At 42.7% G+C, this 20,955-nt stretch overlaps 1 protein-coding gene across 1 annotated transcript in view; it reads right to left on the bottom strand.

The window, feature by feature from the left end:
• Nucleotides 1-20,025, bottom strand: part of LOC137633339 (large ribosomal subunit protein uL3m-like) — a 69,181-nt gene extending 49,156 nt beyond the window's left edge. The window contains exons 1-3 of the mRNA XM_068365588.1: nt 19,813-20,025; nt 7,706-7,799; nt 4,247-4,453 (exon numbers count right to left, since the gene is read on the bottom strand). Of these exons, the coding sequence (XP_068221689.1) occupies nt 4,247-4,453; nt 7,706-7,799; nt 19,813-19,913 (402 nt within the window). The 5' untranslated portion in view covers nt 19,914-20,025. The remainder of the gene's footprint in view (nt 1-4,246; nt 4,454-7,705; nt 7,800-19,812) is intronic.
• Between the last annotated feature and the right edge of the window lie 930 nt (nt 20,026-20,955).

A 20,955-nucleotide genomic window follows, 5' to 3' on the forward strand; every position in this document is an offset into this window, starting at 1 on the left:
ACCACCTTCCCAAAGACGAACCTTAGGAAAGGTTGGGAATCTGGGTGGATGGGGACGTGAAAGTACGCGTCCTTTAGGTCTAACGAGACCATCCAGTCTTCCTTCCTGACCGATGCTAGCACCGACTTCGTCGTCTCCATGGTGAACGTCTGCTTGGTGACAAAGACATTTAGAGCACTGACGTCTAGCACCGGTCTCCACCCTCCTGTCTTCTTCGCTACTAAGAAGAGACGGTTGTAGAAGCCCGGGGATTGATGGTCCCGGACTATGACTACCGCTCCCTTTTGTAGCAAGAGAGACACCTCTTGCTGTAAAGCTAGCCTCTTGTCCTCCTCTCTGTACCTGGGAGAGAGGTCGATGGGAGTTGTTGCTAGAGGGGGCTTGCGCAAGAATGGAATCCTGTACCCCTCTCTGAGTAACTTCACAGACTGTGCGTCTGCACCCCTGTTCTCCCAGGCCTGCCAGTAGTTCTTGAGCCTGGCTCCCACTGCTGTCTGGAGAAGAAGGCAGTCAGACTCTGCCTCTTGAGGACTTGGAACCCTTCTTCTTGTTGCCACGTTGACTATCGGCACGGGTACCTCCTCTGCTGGAGGTTCTGCCACGAAAGGGCGGAATGAACCTAGACGCTGGTGTGTCCATCCTAGGTCTAGGCACGGAAGGTAAAGCTGTGACTTTACGTGCGGATGACGCCACCAGGTCATGGGTGTCTTTCTGGATCAACGAGGCGGCAATACCCTTGATCAGCTCTTCAGGAAAGAGACACTTGGATAGCGGAGCAAACATCAGCTCTGACTTCTGACATGGTGTGACTCCCGCCGACAAGAAGGAGCAAAGGTGATCTCGCTTCTTAAGAACTCCAGACACGAAAGAAGCCGCAAGCTCGCCAGACCCATCCCGAATGGCTTTGTCCATGCAGGACATGATGAGCAAGGCAGAGTCCTTATCCGAAGGGGAGGTCTTTCTGCTCAACGCTCCCAAACACCAGTCCAGGAAGTTAAAGATCTCAAACGCACGGAAAACTCCCTTCAAAAGATGGTCCATGTCCGAAGAAGTCCAGCAAATCTTGGACCGTCTCATAGCCAGTCTGCGGGGAGAGTCTACCAGACTTGAGAAGTCGCCCTGGGCAGAGGCAGGAACTCCCAAGCCTAGAACCTCTCCTGTGGCATACCATACGCTAGATCTGGTAGCAAGCTTGGCCGGGGGAAACAAGAAGGTTGTCTTCCCAAGTTGCTTCTTGGCCTGCAGCCACTCTCCCAGTACCCTTAAAGCTCTCTTGGACGAGCGAGCGAGTATGAGTTTCGTAAAGGCAGGAGCTGCTGACTGCATGCCTAAAGCGAACTCAGAGGGAGGTGAGCGTGGAGCTGCAGACACAAACTGGTCCGGATACAACTCCTTAAACAGGGCAAGGACTTTCCTAAAGTCTAAGGAGGGAGGCGTAGTCTTGGGTTCATCTATGTCGGAGTGTTGATCATCCAAATGCGCAGCTTCGTCGTCATCAGAGATTCCTTCATCCGAATGCTGAGGAGGAAGCGGCAAAGGAGGAGAAGAAAGCTGAACGGCTGAATCCGGCAGCACGGGTGCATGCGTAGCTGCACTGGATCCAACATCATGCCGCTGCTGGTCAGTCTGAGAGCTGGCAACAACCAAAGCGGAGTGGTGGTGCTTGGTGGGGGCTGCCGTGGGTTGCGGAGACTGCCGCATCGCGTCAAAACACGGCAGCTTGACTGCACCTTCCCACTGCTGATGCGGTAGCTCACGCATGTCAACGGAGGGAGCCGCATCAACATGCGTCTGGCAGGGTCGACTGCGCATCGGTGGTGGAGCTCTCACAGCCGGAGTGTGGGAGCAGGCAGCCGCAGTGTCAGCTGAGCGCACAACCGTGGCAGGTTGTAGGTTAACGGGTGCAGCGTCAACCTTCTCAGCACGATACTCCTGCATGAAGGAAGCTAGCTGAGTCTGCATAGACTGCAGCAAAGACCACTTAGGGTCTACAGCAGTTGGTGCGGCAACAGACGGAGTGATTGCCTGCTGCGGAACCACTCTACCTCTCTTGGGAGGTGTGCAGTCTTCGGAAGACTGTGGCGAGTCCGAACTGACCCAGTGGCTACACCTGGGCCGTTGGACTCGCTCGGAAGGGACCTTGCGCTTGAGAGGTCGTGAGACCTTGGTCCAGCGTTTCTGACGAGAAACTTCTTCCGCAGACGAGGAATGAATGGGCTCACTCGTCTGTTTGTGGGTGGGACGATCTCTGCAAGATACGTCCTCAACCACTGAGGGTACGTCTGTACGCTGATCAAGGCCTGTCGAACCCTTTGGTCGTACGACATTGCTTCTCCCCTGGGCCATTGCTTCTCCCCTGGGCTTGGGAGCTTGCAAGAGGTCCCGGACTGGGAGGACGACAGGCACGAACAGACGCACCCTCATGCGTAACACTGACACTTTTCACTGCACTTGCACTCACTACACTTCCCACTGCACTTTTCTCCTTCAACTCCCTGACGTCAGCCAGGAGTTGAATGCGGTCATTCGCTAATGACTCAACTCTGTCACCAAGAGCCTGAATGGCACGCATCATATCCGCCATCGAAGGTTGATGAGAGCTAGTAGGAGGGTCGGGTGTAACCACTACAGGGGAAGGAATAGGTTGTGGGGCATGGGGAGAGGAAAAATCAAAAGAGCGAGACGAACTCCTCCTGATCCTATCCTTCTCTAGCCTACGTGTATTCTTGAGGAATTCTTGAAAATCGAATTCCGAAAGCCCAGCGCATTCCTCACATCGATCTTCCAATTGACAGGCTTTACCCCTACAATTGGAACAAACGGTGTGAGGATCTATAGAGGCCTTCGGAAGACGCCTAGAACAGTCCCTAGCGCTACACTGCCTGTACTTGGGGACTTGAGTAGGGTCAGACATCTTGAATTAGTCAAAGGGGGAAATCCAAAATCTATCCAAGTCGTCAACAAATAATCCAAAATCTAATCAATGAAAGTGATAAAGTATTGATGATAACTTCTGTACAGCGAAAGCTAATAACTAGAGAGAATACTTCACCAAATAGCGTGAAAATCAACTCCAGAAACAACAGCGTATCAAGTAGGTCTTGCCGGTGGCACGACAGAGAGAAAATTGGTTCTTTGTTGACAAGAAGTACTTGAGTACCTACTCGACAGATGGCGCTGTTGTTGTACACCCCCACCTGTATAGCGATCGCTGGCGTATCCCGCCCGTAGGTTTTTTCTGTCGGGCAGCAGAGCTGCAGCTACATGATCACCGGGTAAGATTAATATTGAAAATACTGTATTGAGACCTGTGGTCTCGTGAGTGCGAGGCTCTAAAGCGTGACCGCCTTTTAGAAGAAGAGCGTTCGGATCGTGATGACCTACGATCCATTAGTTCTTCCCATCGTCGCGAACGACAATCAGAAGAAGAGAGTCCAGAAGAGCAAGGCAATAATGATGCTCCTCCTTTCGCGCTGCTGATGGTAAGAGCGCTGGTCCCCAGAAGATCCACACCTGCAACCTGCAGGTTCCTGTGGGGAGAAACAGTAGGTTGAAGGTTAGGGGATGACAAGGTCCCAGGATCTCCCAAATTTCTCCCATTGGGAGACATACCACTCCCTACACTCTACACAGGGCGAACCCTGCTCGCATTGATGCCCTTGGCAAGTACGACACAAAGAGTGTGGGTCGGTCTCCAACGACGATATGAAGGTCCCGCATGCAGCACCCTCGTGCCCTGGACAGGTTCGCATGATGTAGGCGATCATCAAGAAAAAACACGCACACCTGAAAAGAGAAAGCAGAATTGAAAATGTTCAATGACAGTCAGGAAGAGAGTGGACACATCCGATCTCTACTGAGCCAAAAGAAAAAGTGACGTCTCTCACCGCTGTGAGAGTATATACTGTATAGAGGCAGCTGGGTAACCCCCCAAGCCACCCACAGCCTACCGGCTCAAGTGGTTAGGCAGGGTTGCCACCTCGCAATTAAAGTTTAATGGCTACCTCCAGCTGCCGCTCAAAGATCATCCACATAAATAACGGGTTTCCTACTATGGGAACAAAAATGTACAATACCCTACTCCACCCACATACTGTATACATTATGGGGAAGCATCACCAGCACATACTCCCAAACAAAAAAAGGATTGCCAAAAAGGCTACATTAGTATGATTAGGTCTGCTTTTCTAACTAGAGTTGTAGCGTGGCTATAAATAATAATAATAATAATAACAACACAAATTACCTGTAGTAAAGTTGTTAAAAGTTTAGTTCCATCTTTCTTCCACATTGGATAGACCCCAATTTTACGTGCAATGACACCACATCGGCGTACTTTTTCATTCCACTGACCTCTCTCCCACGGGACAGCCTTTAACGGTGATGAATACTCATTGGCAACTACCTCACTTACAAATGCTTGATTCTCAGGGGTAATGTTTTCTGGATACATCTGTTGAGACAAAAAAAAGTTCAAAATATCTTTTCAAAATAGTATGGTGCATAATCAGGAAACTGGGATCTAACGACTTAAATTCCCCTATATTCTGTCTAATTAGAGTACTGTATTGCAAAACATATTCATGATTCTTCTCTTCTCAAAAGAAAAGCATTGATCGATCTTTTCCTACAGCTTTAGAAATTGGAAGGAATCTATTAAATAAAAATGATAGCCTTTAATCCCTTTCATAAATTTAAAATAATTCAACTTGAAATCACACGTAAATAGTTGTAAGGAATGCAAATAACTCAGAACACGGCAAATCACTTTTTAGTTACGTAACAAGTTATCAATAACAAATACATAAGAGTAATCTTTTATAATAATAAATATGGTAGAGTAGTTAAAAGAATGAGTCATAAATCCCTAAGTTTTCCTTTTTATGAATACATTAATTCATGTAGCCTGTAACTTAAAGAGTTCATTATGATGATAAAATTGTTGTACTAACTAAGACTACAAAAATAAACACTGTACAGGATCAGAAATGAACGATAATATGGAGAGAGAAAGACACAAGTTCTTAAACTTCCCAAAAGCAAAAGTCTTCCTCTCTGAAGGTCTATTGTGGAGCAAAAGATCCAGTTGAACATGGTCTGACAAGTACAGGTTCAGCAGAGAGTACAGATTAGTGCTCCACTCCTGTGACCAATCATGAAGAGCCGACAGGAGAGGACTAGCCAAGGTCATAAAAGACTCCCAGAACAGAAATCCAGGATTATTCCACCTGTCTCATGTCCATAGATGGAACCTGAAAGGTAGGTCTGGAACGGATTTAAATGGAAAATCGAGAAGGATTGTGCAGGATAAGACATCCCCCTACTGACAGTAGGGAACATATTTCTGTATCACTCTTCCCACCCTCCTTCCTCCTAAATCCCCTACTTAAATGAGGCTAAGAGGAGTAAGAATTGGTGAGGCTGAGATTACCCCATATTTGAGAAAGAAGCTACTAGTGATCATTGCAGGGATTTGGAGAAGGCCCGGATCTTCCTCTAAACAAAACCAACTGACATGGCTGCACTCTCAATCAAAAGATCAGAGCAACTCAAGGATACTACATGGTGGATGGAGGCATCTCGTTCCACTACTGCCTCAACGTCACCTTCTTGAGAGATAGACGAGGAGTCCAAAAATATCCAATCCTTAAAGGACCTATTGTCTCCTCCCATAAGGTGCTACCAGGTCCATTAACCAGTCAATCAATATTACCTCAAGGCCAGAGACTATACATTCCTCAACCCATTCTGGGAATTGATTCTTCTCCCTAGAATAAGAACAATCAAATCCAAAATAGATCCAGGAACATATAATCAGGAAGCAGACATTGAATTGGATCGTGAATGCTCTCGTTACAAGTCTGAGAAACATCCCCTGCAGTCAGAGAGAACGAGCAGTACATATACTTCCCTCAGGTAAACAGCTCTGGTCATGTCAGCTCAGTGCACAGAAGCCCAGAGCAGAGACTAATCACATGACTGTATAGTGCACTAACGTGCAGGACCGGTACCAAGTAATGGTATTCCCTCCTTTAGGAAGTACCAAACTAAAGCAATACTGCATCATCCAGGTAAAAAGCGAGAGGAGGTGCTCAATCTCCTCAATCATCTGGCCCATGCGGTGATAGGTCTCGTTCAGCCAATAGCCAGATGATCGACTGCCAGCATGGGTAATCGGCCGTGGCACTAATAATCAGTCATATATATGACTAATCAGCCATCACAACAGATGAAAGGAGCAGCGTGACTAACATCCACATCAGCCTACCCTACCGTACGGGAGATTGGTCAGGGAAGGACCATTTACCTTCAACTAATGGAAACAGTGGTGGCTGCCACACCAGGTTCACAATTGCATAGCTAAACGACCCTGAAATTATTAGTCTATATGTGACTTTCGTATCAGTTTGAGGATTGATTGATTGATTTGAGGCTTTCTGGCATCCTGACCTTATTTGAGGCTTTCTGGCATCCTGACCTTATTTGAGGCTTTCTGGCATCCCGACATCTAAGGTAAGGGGTAGTGTGAATACATATATAGGCCTACCATACAGTGCTGGAGATCAGTCTAGGTAGAACCTTTTACATGCAAGTAATGTTCATCATAGGGCATGCAGGTATAGGGGACTGGTCTGATTCTGGTAACACTCCTGAAACAGAGAAACTACCACAAAACGAGACGAGTTATGCCAAGTTCATTGTTTTGCTGATCAGAACAGTGCAAACAATACTCTCTACGACAGAAGAGAGCCAACAATACTCTCTACGAGGAATGGCTGCTTACAGTCACCCCCTCAAAAAGGTACGCAACAAATGGGGCTTCAAATGTTTTTAAACTAATAGGACAAAACCATATCACCACATGCTTACCTTTCAGAGGTCTTCCTCTTACGAGAGAGAATGCTCACAAAAAAAGAAAAAATGTACGCTCATCACAAATGGAAGTAAGAAATGACTTAGTCGAGGGAGCAGCGCCCGTAGCAGCCAAGGTAAAAGAATTTATATTCTGTGCTAGCTGAGTGGGTGGGCCTTTTCATCGTGGCACCTGTCATTACCAACTAGCTTGATAATGATAAAATGGCCATTCCACCAACGCTATAGACATGTCCCTATTTCAAAGGATGAAAAACTCTTATGCACATATAAACAAATATCTTATGCATTTATAACGTATTACTCTGGTTGCTTCCCTTAAATTTCTCGCACACACAAATTACATTCTGAGAGCTACATAAATCAAAAAAATATTAAGCTGCAAGTAAAGAATAATTTAATCACTGACAAAATTATGAAGAAATAACATGAAGTCCAATACTTCAAACCTTAAAAACCCCACAATTACATAAAATTTACAATGCCTAGATTTTTTTTTTTGACAACCATGAATGAACAAATTACTGACCATGAACTAAGCTATATTGCAGATACAGTATACACACAATCTCTTCAGTCACTTTAAAAGGGCAATAACAATGTGGTTTAAAAATAATTCATGTATCATTATCCAGATTAAAATACAAACAGGTATTACAGTATTAGGGCAATAAAGAATAGATGAACATTACAAGCAGATTAATGTAATGCTCCTGACATATAGCCCTTTCAAGTACACTGAATTTGGAAACTTCAGGCTGAAAGTGTTTAATCCTACAGGAACTACTTAAATATCTAACTACAACCAAAAAGCTGTAACTTATCAACGTACTGTTCTGGTGATTTTTGGTAGCCAGAAAGGAGGCATGGTACGTCTTACTTTCATACGAGACATCCATCGGACTTGTGTAACAGCTGGCAACTGCCTGAAAGAAATACAAAGTCATTTTTCTAGAATGTTTTGCTGCAAGTGAGATATACAGTACTGTACTGACATTTGTATGACTGATTGATTACATAACAAGAGGTTAATTATAATAAAAATAAAAATTAATACTATTACTACTCATAATATCTTAATGATTTCAAGCTCTTAAAACATTCATAATAGGCCTCCCTTCAAGAGATTATTCCTTACAGAGATATCGGATCCAGGAAAGATACAACAACTGGAGGTCTGGTGTTCTCTGTGACATAAGGGTTCCTCTGAGATTGAAGGGAGAGTTTCATTGGTCAGTTGTAAGACCAGCTATATTATATGGAACAGAAACAGCAAGTACAGTAAGAGGAAAACAGAGAAGATGGATGTAGCAGACATTAGAATGCCAAGATGGATGTCTGAAGTAAAAGTGGTGGATAGGATTTGAAATGAGTACCAGTATACTGTATAAGAGGATCAACAAAGGTAGTTGAAGGGTCAAAGAAAATACAGGAGGGAAGACTTACATGGTATGGACACTTGTTACGAAGAGATGAACATCATGTTGGAGGACATACGATGGAGATGAAAGTTTGGGGTAGGAGGCAGAAGGGAAGAACAAGAAAGAGAGGGTGTGATTGTGTTGGGTATAGATTTGCTACTACAGTAAAAGGTATTGACGAAAACGAAGCACTAAACAGTAATCAATGGAGATGACTCATTCATAATGGCGACCCCATACAGAAATGGGTTAAAGCTGACAAAAAGATGAAGACTGTAATTATTATTATTATTAATAGCTAAGCTACAACCCTAATTGGAAAAGCAGGATCCTAAAGCCCATGGGCTCCAACAGAAAAAAATAGCTTAGTGAGGAAAGGAAATAAGGAAATAAATGAACTATATGAGAAATAATGAACAATTAAAAATGTTATTTTTATTACTAAAATAAATTTTTGAATATACTTACCCGATGATCATGTAGCTGTCAACTCTGTTGCCCGACAGAAATCTACGGTCGGGATACGCCAGCGATCGCTATACAGGTGGGGGTGTACACAACAGCGCTATCTGTGGTCAGGTACTCCAGTACTTCTTGTCAACAAGACCTCAATTTTCTCCTCGGTCCACTGGTTCTCTATGGGGAGGAAGGGCGGGTCATTTAAATCATGATCATCGGGTAAGTATATTCAAAAATTTATTTTAGTAATAAAAATAACATTTTTCAATATTAATCTTACCCGATGATCATGTAGCTGATTCACACCCAGGGTGGTGGGTGGAGACCAGTATACATGTTAACAAAGAAGCTAAGTATCCCGTATTTCATTTTTATTAGTTATTCAAAATAACAATAAAAAATAAATAAGTACCTGGTAAGGAAGTCGACTTGAACCATTACTCTGCCTTTAATAAGTACGTCTTCCTTACTGAGCGTAGCGGTCCTCTTAGGATGCTGAACGACTCTTAGGTGGCTGAAGTATAAAGGGCTGCAACCCATACTAAAGGACCTCATCACAACCTCTAACCTCGGCGCTTCTCAAGAAAGAATTGACCACCCGCCAAATCAACAAGGATGCGGAAGGCTTCTTAGCCGACCGTACAACCCATAAAAAGTATTCAAGAGAAAGGTTAAAAAGGTTATGGAATTATGGGAATGTAGTGGGTGAGCCCTCACCTACTACTGCACTCGCTGCTACGAATGGTCCCAGGGTGTAGCAGTTCTCGTAAAGAGACTGGACATCTTTGAGATAGAATGATGCGAACACTGACTTGCTTCTCCAATAGGTTGCATCCATAACACTCTGCAGAGAACGGTTCTGTTTGAAGGCCACTGAAGTAGCCACAGCTCTCACTTCATGTGTCCTTACCTTCAGCAAAGCAAGGTCTTCTTCCTTCAGATGAGAATGTGCTTCCCTAATCAGAAGCCTGATGTAGTAAGAAACTGAGTTCTTAGACATTGGAAGAGAAGGCTTCTTGATAGCACACCATAAGGCTTCTGATTGTCCTCGTAAAGGTTTTGACCTTTTTAGATAGTACCTAAGAGCTCTAACTGGGCAAAGTACTCTCTCCAGTTCGTTCCCCACCAAGTTGGACAGGCTTGGGATCTCGAACGACTTAGGCCAAGGACGTGAAGGAAGCTCGTTTTTAGCAAAAAACCGAGCTGCAAGGAACATGTAGCCGTTTCAGATGTGAAAACTATGTTCCTGCTGAAGGCGTGGATCTCACTTACTCTTTTAGCTGTTGCCAAGCACACGAGGAAAAGAGTTTTTAATGTGAGGTCCTTAAAAGAGGCTGATTGGAGAGGTTCAAATCTTGATGACATAAGGAACCTTAGGACCACGTCTAGATTCCAGCCTGGAGTGGACAACCGACGTTCCTTTGAGGTCTCAAAAGACCTAAGGGGGTCCTGTAGATCTTTGTTGGTGGAAAGATCCAAGCCTCTGTGGCGGAAAACCGCTGCCAACATATTTCTGTAACCCTTGATCGTAGGAGCTGAAAGGGATCTTACGTTCCTTAGATGTAACAGGAAGTCAGCAATCTGGGTTACAGTGGTACTGGTTGAGGAAACTGCATTGGCCTTGCACCAGCTTCGGAAGACTTCCCATTTAGACTGATAGACTCTGAGAGTGGATGTCCTCCTTGCTCTGGCAATCGCTCTGGCTGCCTCCTTCGAAAAGCCTCTAGCTCTTAAGAGTCTTTCGATAGTCTGAAGGCAATCAGACGAAGAGCGTGGAGGTTTGGGTGTACCTTCTTTACGTGAGGTTGACGTAGAAGGTCCACTCTTAGAGGAAGAATCCTGGGAATGTCGACCAGCCATTGCAGTACCTCTGTGAACCATTCTCTCGCGGGCCAGAGGGGAGCAACCAACGTCAGCCGTGTCCCTTTGTGAGAGGCGAACTTCTGAAGTACCCTGTTGACAATCTTGAACGGCGGGAATGCATACAGGTCGAGATGGGACCAATCCAGCAGAAAAGCATCCACGTGAACTGCTGCTGGGTCTGGAATCGGAGAACAATACAACGGGAGCCTCTAGGTCATCAAGGTAGCGAACAGATCTATGGTTGGCTGACCCCACAGGGCCCAAAGTCTGCTGCAAACATTCTTGTGAAGGGTCCACTCTGTGGGGATGACCTGACCCTTCCGGCTGAGGCGATCTGCCATGACATTCATATCGCCCTGAATGAACCTCGTTCCCAGCGTGAGCTTTCGATCTTTTGACCAGATGAGGAGGTCCCTTGCGATCTAGAACAACTTCCTCGAATGAGTCCCTCCCTGCTTGGAGATGTAAGCCAAGGCTGTGGTGTTGTCGGAGTCCACCTCCACCACCTTGTTTAGCTGGAGGGACTTGATGTTTATCAAGGCCAGATGAACCGCCAACAACTCCTTGCAATTGATGTGAAGTGTCCTTTGCTCCTGATTCCATGTTCCCGAGCATTCCTGTCCGTCCAATGTCGCACCCCAGCCCGTGTCTGATGCGTCCGAGAAGAGACGGCGGTCGGGGTTCTGAACAGCCAAAGGTAGACCTTCCTTGAGAAGAAAACTGTTCTTCCACCACGTTAGAGTAGACCTCATCTCTTCGGAAACAGGAACTGAGACCGTCTCTAGCGTCATGTCCTTTATCCAGTGAGCAGCTAGATGATACTGAAGGGGGCGGAGGTGGAGTCTCCCTAACTCGATGAACAGGGCCAGCGATGAAAGCGTCCCTGTTAGACTCATCCACTGCCTGACTGAGCATCGATTCCTTCTCAGCATGCTCTGGATGCATTCTAGGGCTTGGTTGATCCTTGGGGCCGACGGAAAAGCCCGAAAAAACTCGACTCTGAATCTCCATACCCAGGTAGACAAAGGTCTGGGATGGGACGAGCTGGGACTTCTCTAAATTGACCAGGAGGCCCAGTTCCTTGGTCAGATCCATAGTCCATCTGAGATTCTCCAGACAGCGACGACTTGTGGGAGCTCTTAAAAGCCAGTCGTCTGATGGAGCCGGACACAAGATCATGGTACTGCTGCACAGTCTGTGAACTGTCAACCATGGGGAAGCGAGGAAGTACAGCGACAACCCGAAACTGTCTAGACTGTCTGGGTAGTACAGACAACTCTTTATCGGGTTGCTGAGGTTGCCGCACCGCGTCACAACAAGTCACCTCTGCTGGTTGTTGAACGTCTTCCCAGTGACACACTGACTCCGTAAAAAGAAATCCTCTATCAAGGACTAAGCTTGGACTGCATGTCTTGCAACAAAGCTCAAGGTCTATGGGAGCAGGTGTGGCAACAGACGGGGTTAGCGACTGAAGCGGAACCATTTACCCTCCCTGGAAGCATGTTATGCTTAAATAAAAGTCCATAGGAGGCTAAGCAGCTTAAGGCTCCTCTCCAAATGACAGAGTCCTCAAGGAAATATCAGAAGGAGGGAGAACAGCACTTTCTCATCTACAGGAACCATATCCGAGAAAAGCTAAGTTCTCTCAGTGAGGGAGAGCCTCAACTCCTGCCTGACTAGTTTGCTGCTGGCGAGTGGCGGTAACCACAGTGTGTTGCGGAGGCTGACACACCGTGTCAAAACACGGCAGCTTGTGCAAAAGCAGAGTGCTGGTGCGTGGGAGGGGCTGCGGTGGGTTGAGGAGCATGCGGTATGGTATGCAGAGCATGCTGTAAGGTATGCAGAGCATGCTGTAAGGTATGCAGAGCATGCTGTAAGGTATGCAGAGCATGCGGTATGGTATGCAGAGCATGAGGTAATGCATGCGGCTCATGCTGCATGGTATGCGGCTCATGCTGCATGCGGCTCATGCTGCATGGCATGCGGCTCATGCTGCATGGCATGCGGCTCATGCTGCATGGGATGAGGCTCATGCTGCATGGAATGAGGCTCATGCTGCATGGGATGAGGCTCATGCTGCATGGTATAAGGCTCATGCTGCATGGAATGCGGCTCATGCTGCATGGTATGCGGAGCATGCTGTAAGGTCTGCAGAGCATGCTGCATGGGCTGAGGAGAATGCCGCATAGTGCTGGAACCCGGCAACTCCTGATGCGGCAGCTCACGCATGTTAGCAGATGGTGCAGCAAGAACATGCGTCTGGCAGTGAGGACTGCGCATCGGTGGAGGAGCTCTCACAGGTGTGGTGTGGGAGCAGGCAGCCGCAGTATCTGCTGAGCGCACAACCTCGGCGGGTTGTAGGTAAACAGGCTGCATTGTCAACCTTCCAGCATGATACTCCTGTATGAAGGAGCAAGCTGAGACTGTAAAGTCTGCAGCATGGACCACTAGGGTCTATGAAAGACAACAACAAACGGAGCTACTGTCCGTTGTGACTGAGGGTCTAAAACAGCTGGTGCGGCAACAGACGGAGTTACTGCCTGTTGCGGTACCACCTAGCCTCTCTTAGGAGGTGTGCAGTTGTCGTACTGCAGCGAGTCCGAACTGACCCAGTGGCTACACCTAGGCCGTTGGACTTGCGCGGAAGGGACCGACTTGCACTTAAAAGCTGCAAGATTTGGTCCATGGTTTCTGCGAGAAACCTCTTCCGCAGACAAGGAATAAATGGGCTCTCTCGTCTTTGTGTGGGTGGGGTGATCACGTCGGCAACGTGTGTAGATACACCCGAAACCACAGAGGGAAACGTCTGTTCGTCGATCAAGGCCTGAGGAACCCATAAGTCCTTCGACATTACTTCTCCCCTGGGCTTGGGAGCTTGTAAGAGGTCCCAGACTAGGTGAACCACTGGCACGAACAGACAAACCCTCGAACGCAACACTGTAACACTTTGCGCATATCACTTTATCACTTTTGATTTTCTGTTTGCACTTATTTCACTGAACTCGAAACTTTAAGTGGTTTGTACCTGAAACACGCAATCCTATCCTGCATTAAAAGGTAGTAATTGCGAAAACAGTATTACAATGTAACAGAAAAACATAATGAAAGATAAAGAATTCAGTGGCTGGAAAAGAGACTAAACACTAGATCAAATAAACTACGTTTAAAATCTCTCACCGCATAAAGCCTGGGAACAAGAATAAAACTCTAGAAACGATTTACCTTCTTCCCCTCTATCGACTAGGGAGAAGAGCAAAAAAAAACGAGAACAACGTTACCCGCTTGAACGAAACGTTTATCCTCCTCTCTCTCCCTCCGTCTCTATCTCTCTCTCTCTCTCTCTTGACTTAGAACCTGAGAGATGAGCCCAATTATATATATCGTTAAAACATATTATTTGTTGAAGGAAAAAAACTGAAAGGTTTCCCAAATAAAAAGCTCCTTTATTAGAATTAAAACCATTTAAGCTAAGAAAGAATGAACGAAACGCTAGAATCGGTTTACTCTTACTGCAACGTGAAACCGTGAATACTCTCTCTCTATCGTAACGATAGAGCGCAAGTTGAACGTTCTGAACGTCAACAACTGCGGAGACTAAACAAAACGTTAGTTCAACTTTGAAAACAGTACGAGACTTATCAAAGAAATTCTTTCAAAAACATAAAATTAAAATAGCATAAATTCTTAACAGGAAAAACGATATGACGAGCTCAATGTTAATTAACTTCGGTTCCAAGTAAGGACCGCCTACTATTAGGAAAGGTCGCATATTTTTTTTTTTTTTTTTAAGGAAAGTTAATCGAAGAGGCCTATAAATGCGGAGAGATATAAAATAAAAAGTGAAAGAGAGTCTATACTCTCTTCGACACCAACACTTCCGTCTAAGGGAAGGGTCGGCCATTTAAAAGTGAAAGAGAGTCCATACTCTCTTCGTCACCATAATTAATTCAAATTAATTCCAAAAGCTTGCTAAGCTACAGAGGAAAAATTGAGGTCTTGTTGACAAGAAGTACTGGAGTACCTGACCACAGATGGCGCTGTTGTGTACACCCCCACCTGTATAGCGATCGCTGGCGTATCCCGACCGTAGATTTCTGTCGGGCAACAGAGTTGACAGCTACATGATCATCGGGTAAGATTAATATTGAAAATAAAATATTCTAAGAACAGTAACATCATTAAAACAGATCTTTCATATATAAACTATAAAAAGAGACTTCTGTCAGCCTGTTCAGCATAAAAACGTTTGCTGCATTTGAAGTTCTACCGATTAAACTACCCAATTACAAAGAACATTCCAGAACTTGGTCACAGCTGGTATAAAGCTTATAGAATACTGTGTAGTATTAAGCCTCATGATGGAGAAGGCCTATTTAAGACTTCCCTGGAAGTGCCAATTTAACTATCCCAAACTTCAAGAGCAGCAAATGCTATTAATCGTCACTCCACCTGAAGGGCAACTGGAAAAGTGACCAATTATCTCCCGAATTAAAGATGGAAATCAGGCTCTTGTGATTCATCTTCCACTAGGAATTAGATTTTATGCCTTCCACATGTTGCATTTGGAAGCAGTAAATATTCATGTGATGTTCACAGAGAAATTTACCGTTATAATATAGGAAAAGTACACTTACCAATATAGGAAAGGTAGACACATCACAATTCCCAAGTACAAGCCAATACTTGAAGGTTTCCACATAACACTAACAACCCATGCCTCTGCATTATTAAATTTACCAATAAGAAGAGAATTTAACATCACTTATTCATTATCCACACTACACAAGTATTATCTATGACCACCTAAAGACATTCCTCTGGAATGATTTTTCAAGGGTAATTGCAAAATTGTAATTTATATTACAGTACTGTATTGGAGAAAACTGAAAGGAAAGCCCCAAAATACAGTCTAGGACTCACACACAATGGAAAAAAATAAAATTTAGTAGGAAGCCCAACTCTCAGGACGAGTAATTTGTCATTATTTTAGTTGTCAAATCAATCACTTGAATTAATTACTTTTTGCTCCGCCACGGTTATATTCGCTCGCTTCTTGACATCTCACTGCTCCTCTATTTTGGCAAGTGGTACGGGGATGTGCTGCACATGCTAGCCGCATTGCGAGTATTTAGACTAGACCAAAGAGGCGTCGATATTATTTCACTAATTCAGTGAGATATGTAAAATACAAAGATACCCTCACCTAAACTTTCCTACATTGGTGTATCATTACCAGCAAGATAACACCCTAGCTTGCGACCCCCAATTGCCTCTCTAGGATTAATTAGCAGGGTAATTTTGTAGTGAATTACATGGCAATGTAACCTAGGAAAAAAACTACTGTTTCTTATAGAAAAATTACGATCTCTTCAAAAATGACACTCGTTTCCGTCGCAAATGAAAAGTTTCAGAAATATATATACATCTATATCCTACGATAATGGGGGACCCCCAGTGGGAACTCGGGGTTTTGGGTGGGGAAAACATACTGGGGAAACGAAATATAATTGTTTTCCTATAGTAAATAACGTGAATTAAGCGAATTTGATGTTCATTTCAATCGGAAACAAACAGATCAACCAATTCGGATAACTTTGAGATGCACGGTGTCACTTCTCTTAAGAACGAACGATAACATTAGCAACGTTACCAATAATACACAGTGTTACCAACGTTGACGTATGGTACACAGAGTTACCAACGGCACGTTGACATTACTAAAGATAGTAATGATAGATATTTCCATATATTAAATAATTTCTCCATATAAGTTTTACTCAATATATAAAAAGTACAAAAAGGGCACAGAACCTAACAAACCCACCTAACCTAGCCTAGTAGTATGACAGGTCACAAAATAACATTTGATCTACATCGGACGTTGGCAGCACTGGTTACTGTATTTTTTCATGACACAATCTTTGTAACGGCGCCTCCAAAGTTTATCCAGATATACTGTTATGTATTTTCCTCCAGTTATTATAATTTCAAGAAGGTAATGTATAGAGAAGAAAAGGCTTGTTTTACGTTTATATATCGATTCCCCAATATGTTTTCCCCACCCAAAACCCCGAGTTCCCACTGGTCGTCCCCCATTATCGGAGGATATAGATGTATATATATTTCTGAAACTATTAATTTGCGACGGGAACGAGTGTCATTTTCGAAGAGAGCGTAATTTTTTCTATTAGAAACAGTAGTTTTTTTCCTAGGTTACATTACCATGTAATTCACTACAATGAAACCATTAGCAGGTGTGTCCACCATCCTACAAACACAATTAGGAGCTTTTGTATATCTGCGGCCAGTTCCTCAGGCGTTCATTAAAAATGGACATCAACTAACCTAAACTTTCCCCCATAACCTAACCTACAAGCCGTGTCCTTACCTACTTACCTAAAGGGGGGTTAACGACCCCCTGCGGCCCCCCTTACACTGACATATTCAAAGTTAGACAATAAGGTAATTTTGTATATTATTCCATGGTGTGAGCTCGCACAAGAAATATATGATTTCCTATAGCAAATAACGTGATTAAACCAATTTTGATGATCATTTCAATCGCAAACAAACAGAACAACCAATTCGGTTAGTTATAAGTTGACGAATTGGTTGATGTTATTACGGATGAAATGAATGAGAAAACCAGTTAAATCACGATATCTACTATAGGAAATCATATATTTCCTGTGCGAAATCACACAATGAAATACAATACAAATGAACCATATAAATATTAACACTGTTGACATATATACTGAGTTAAAATATTTATACAACAGATGTACGGGACGATAACATTAGCAACGTTACCAATGGTTGACAGAACTACCAACGTTGACGAATGGTACACAGTGTTACCAACGACACGATGACATTTCTAGAGGTAGAAATGCTAAATATTTCCATACGTAAACTAAATAATTTTTCCATATAACTATTAAACAATAAATAGAAAGTACCAAAAGGCCACAGAACCTAACAAACCCACCTAACCTTGCCTAGAAGTACCCCGGTCACAAAACTCATATAATAAGCATTGGGGAATGACTTACTTTGATTCACAGTACTACCAACGGTGACGAATGGAACACAGAACTACCAACGACACGATGTCATTACTAGTGGCAGAAATGATAAATATTTCCATTCGAATATTAAATAATTTTTCCATATAACTGTTACACAATATATAAATAGTACAGAAAGACCACAGAACCTAACAAACCCACCTAACCTTGCCTAGAAGTACCCCGGTCACAAAACACGTAAAATGGCTATTGAGGAATGACTTACTTTTATGAAGAAAACGTCGAAGTATTCGGTAACCTGGGAAAAGAAACTTCTCCAATCGACACTAGTTTTCGAAGATATGACGATACCATCCATGAGGGTCTCATGGTCCGAATGTTTATGCAAAAAGTGGATGGCACATATTATCTTCCATGGGGGTAGACGACTTTTGTCCAAAAAAGTACCTTTATAGGCAGTAACGGTATAACCACAACGGAGTTTCTTCTTAGTTTTACGAATGATGGATTCAGAATTGCAATAAAACACGAGAATGTCTTGCCTATAAGGTAAAGAAACCGCACTTGTAATTCAGAACACCTCACCAGGACAAAGGTTATAACGGGAAAGGCATTGGAACAAAACCTGTGAAAAGACCGCTAATAGGGATAAAGGAAATGGGGGGGTAGGGAGATATCTGCATAGGCCTAAGGTGGTGATTGGTTAAGGGAAAAACAAAGAACTCTAGAGGGTAAACATGAATGAACTAAATACGGAAACTAGACCAGAGAAAGAATTTATAAGACACAGAGGAGAGAAAAAGAAATAACCAACAAAAATAAATAAAAACAATATAGGAAGGTAACATGGAATGAACGGTAAATAATATTGAATGGGAATATAAAATGAGATGATCATACCGAGAATTAACTGGATAAAAAAACTAGTCCAGAGTAAGTATTTATGTGCAACCAGGAAGAGAGAAAGAAATAACCAAACAAATAAACCCAATATAGGAAGGTAAAATGGAATGAATGATAAATAATATTGAATGGGAATAACAAATGAGAAAATAACACGGAAATAAAAAGAGTAATGGGGGAGAGGAAACTCCTGCGCAGGGGGGGATATATGCGGAGGTCGGAAACTGATGAAACGAACGAACGTACAAATGGGAAAGGAAATAACCAAACAAATAAACCTAATATAGGAAGGTAAAATGGAATGTATGATAAATAATATTGAATGGGAATATAAAATGAGAAAATACGGTAATAAAAAGAGTAATATGGGAGAGAAACTCCTGCGCAGGGAGGTTATATATGCGCAGGCCGGAAACTGGAGCGAACGAACGAACGTACAAATGGGTGCTGTTAGCAAGGAATGCTAACATTTGATCTACATCAGGTATGGAATGCTAACATTTAAACTACATCAGGCGTTGGCAGCACTGGTTACTGTATTACTACAAGAAATAACCTTTCAAACGGCTCCTCCCAAATATATCCAGTTATACTGTTTTGTATTTTCCTACGGTTATAATACATACAAGAAGGAAATGTATAGAGAAGAAAAGGATTGATTTACGTTTATATATCGATTCCCCAGTATGTTTTCCCCACCCAAAACCCCGAGTTCCCACTGGGGGTCCCCCATTATCGGAGGATATAGATGTATATATATTTCTGAAACTATTGATTTGCGACGGGAACGAGTGTTATTTTCGAAGGAAGCGTAATTTTTCCTATAAGAAAAAGTAGTTGGTATCCTAGGTTACATTGCCATGTAATACACTACAATGAAACCAAATAGACCAAAGTTTTTAATCAGAGCCTTTGTATATCTGCGGCCAGTTCCTCAGGCGTTCATTAAAAATGGGCATCAACTAACCTAAACTTTCCCCCATAACCTAACCTACAAGCCGTGTCCTTACCTACTTAACTAAAGGGGGGTTAACGACCCCCTGCAGCACCCCCTTACACTGACGTATTCAAAGTTAGACAATAATACATACAGCTGGCCGCTTTCATACATACACCCCTGATACTCAATAATTGATATTTATATTCGACAACGGATTTAAAATAAATAAAAAGACTCATAGGACCAGACAAAGGAATAACAAAGAGTAAATGGTGTAGTATACCTAGTTTGCCTTAGACTACCATACCGGTAGACTACTCACCTGGCAATGGAAGTGTTGACATTGCTTATAGTCAAATTGCTGAATATCGTACTGAAATCTCTGATGCTTTCGGTTCCAATAACCTTTCTTAAAGCAGCCATAGTACGAACCTCCAGGTAAAAGAAATATAAAACCCTAAATGTACATTACACAAACAACGCCATAAGCAGATACAGAATGAGTGAGTAGTAGTACGATCGTTATTCAGCCAAGAATTCCTCTACAACAGCTCCTCCTATTCCTCGTTAGTTCTTAGGACATGTTTTATTTCCTTGTTTTTTTATTCTAGATTTTGCTTCTCCTTAGATTTAATTTTCTAGTTTTGTTTATGTTCATTTTACAAATAAAATTCATCTAATTTATTCTAAATTTCTCTTTCAAATTAGGTGTCGTTAATATCAACATTACTCTCTCTCTCTCTCTCTCTCTCTCTCTCTCTCTCTCTCTCTCTCTCTCTCTCAGTATATGCAAATATATGTATGTGCACACAATGTATATATATATATATATATATATATATATATATATATATATATATATATATATATATATATATATATATATATATATATATATATATATACATATATATATATATATATATATATATATATATATATATATATATATATATATATATGTAAATATATACATATATATATATATATATATATATATATATATATATATATATATATATATATATATATATATATATATATATATATATATATATATATATATACGCAGGGTATGAGACCGAAATAAAAATAAAGGGTAAGCATGGGATGGAGAGCTTTGTCTTATAGTAAACGAATTGAAGTTGTAAAAAGTAAAATGCCATTTTCTCTGAAGAGAAAATCATTCAATCAAGTGGTCCTACCAGTATGGCCTAAGAACATAAGCTAGTCACAACTCAGCTATGAAAAGAATAATGATGGGAATAACATTAAGAGACAGAAAAAAAGCAACATGGATATTTAAAGTGAAATATATTCTAACAACATGTAAGAAAAATAAATGGACATGGGCAGGACATATAATGAGAATGACGCATAATAGATGGACATATAAAACAATAAAATGGGTCCATAGAGATTGCAAAAGAAGCAAGGGAAGGAAGAGAAGGAGATGGATTGACAA

This window comes from Palaemon carinicauda, chromosome 42 (genome assembly GCF_036898095.1).
Source record: "Palaemon carinicauda isolate YSFRI2023 chromosome 42, ASM3689809v2, whole genome shotgun sequence".
Taxonomy (NCBI): domain Eukaryota; kingdom Metazoa; phylum Arthropoda; class Malacostraca; order Decapoda; family Palaemonidae; genus Palaemon; species Palaemon carinicauda.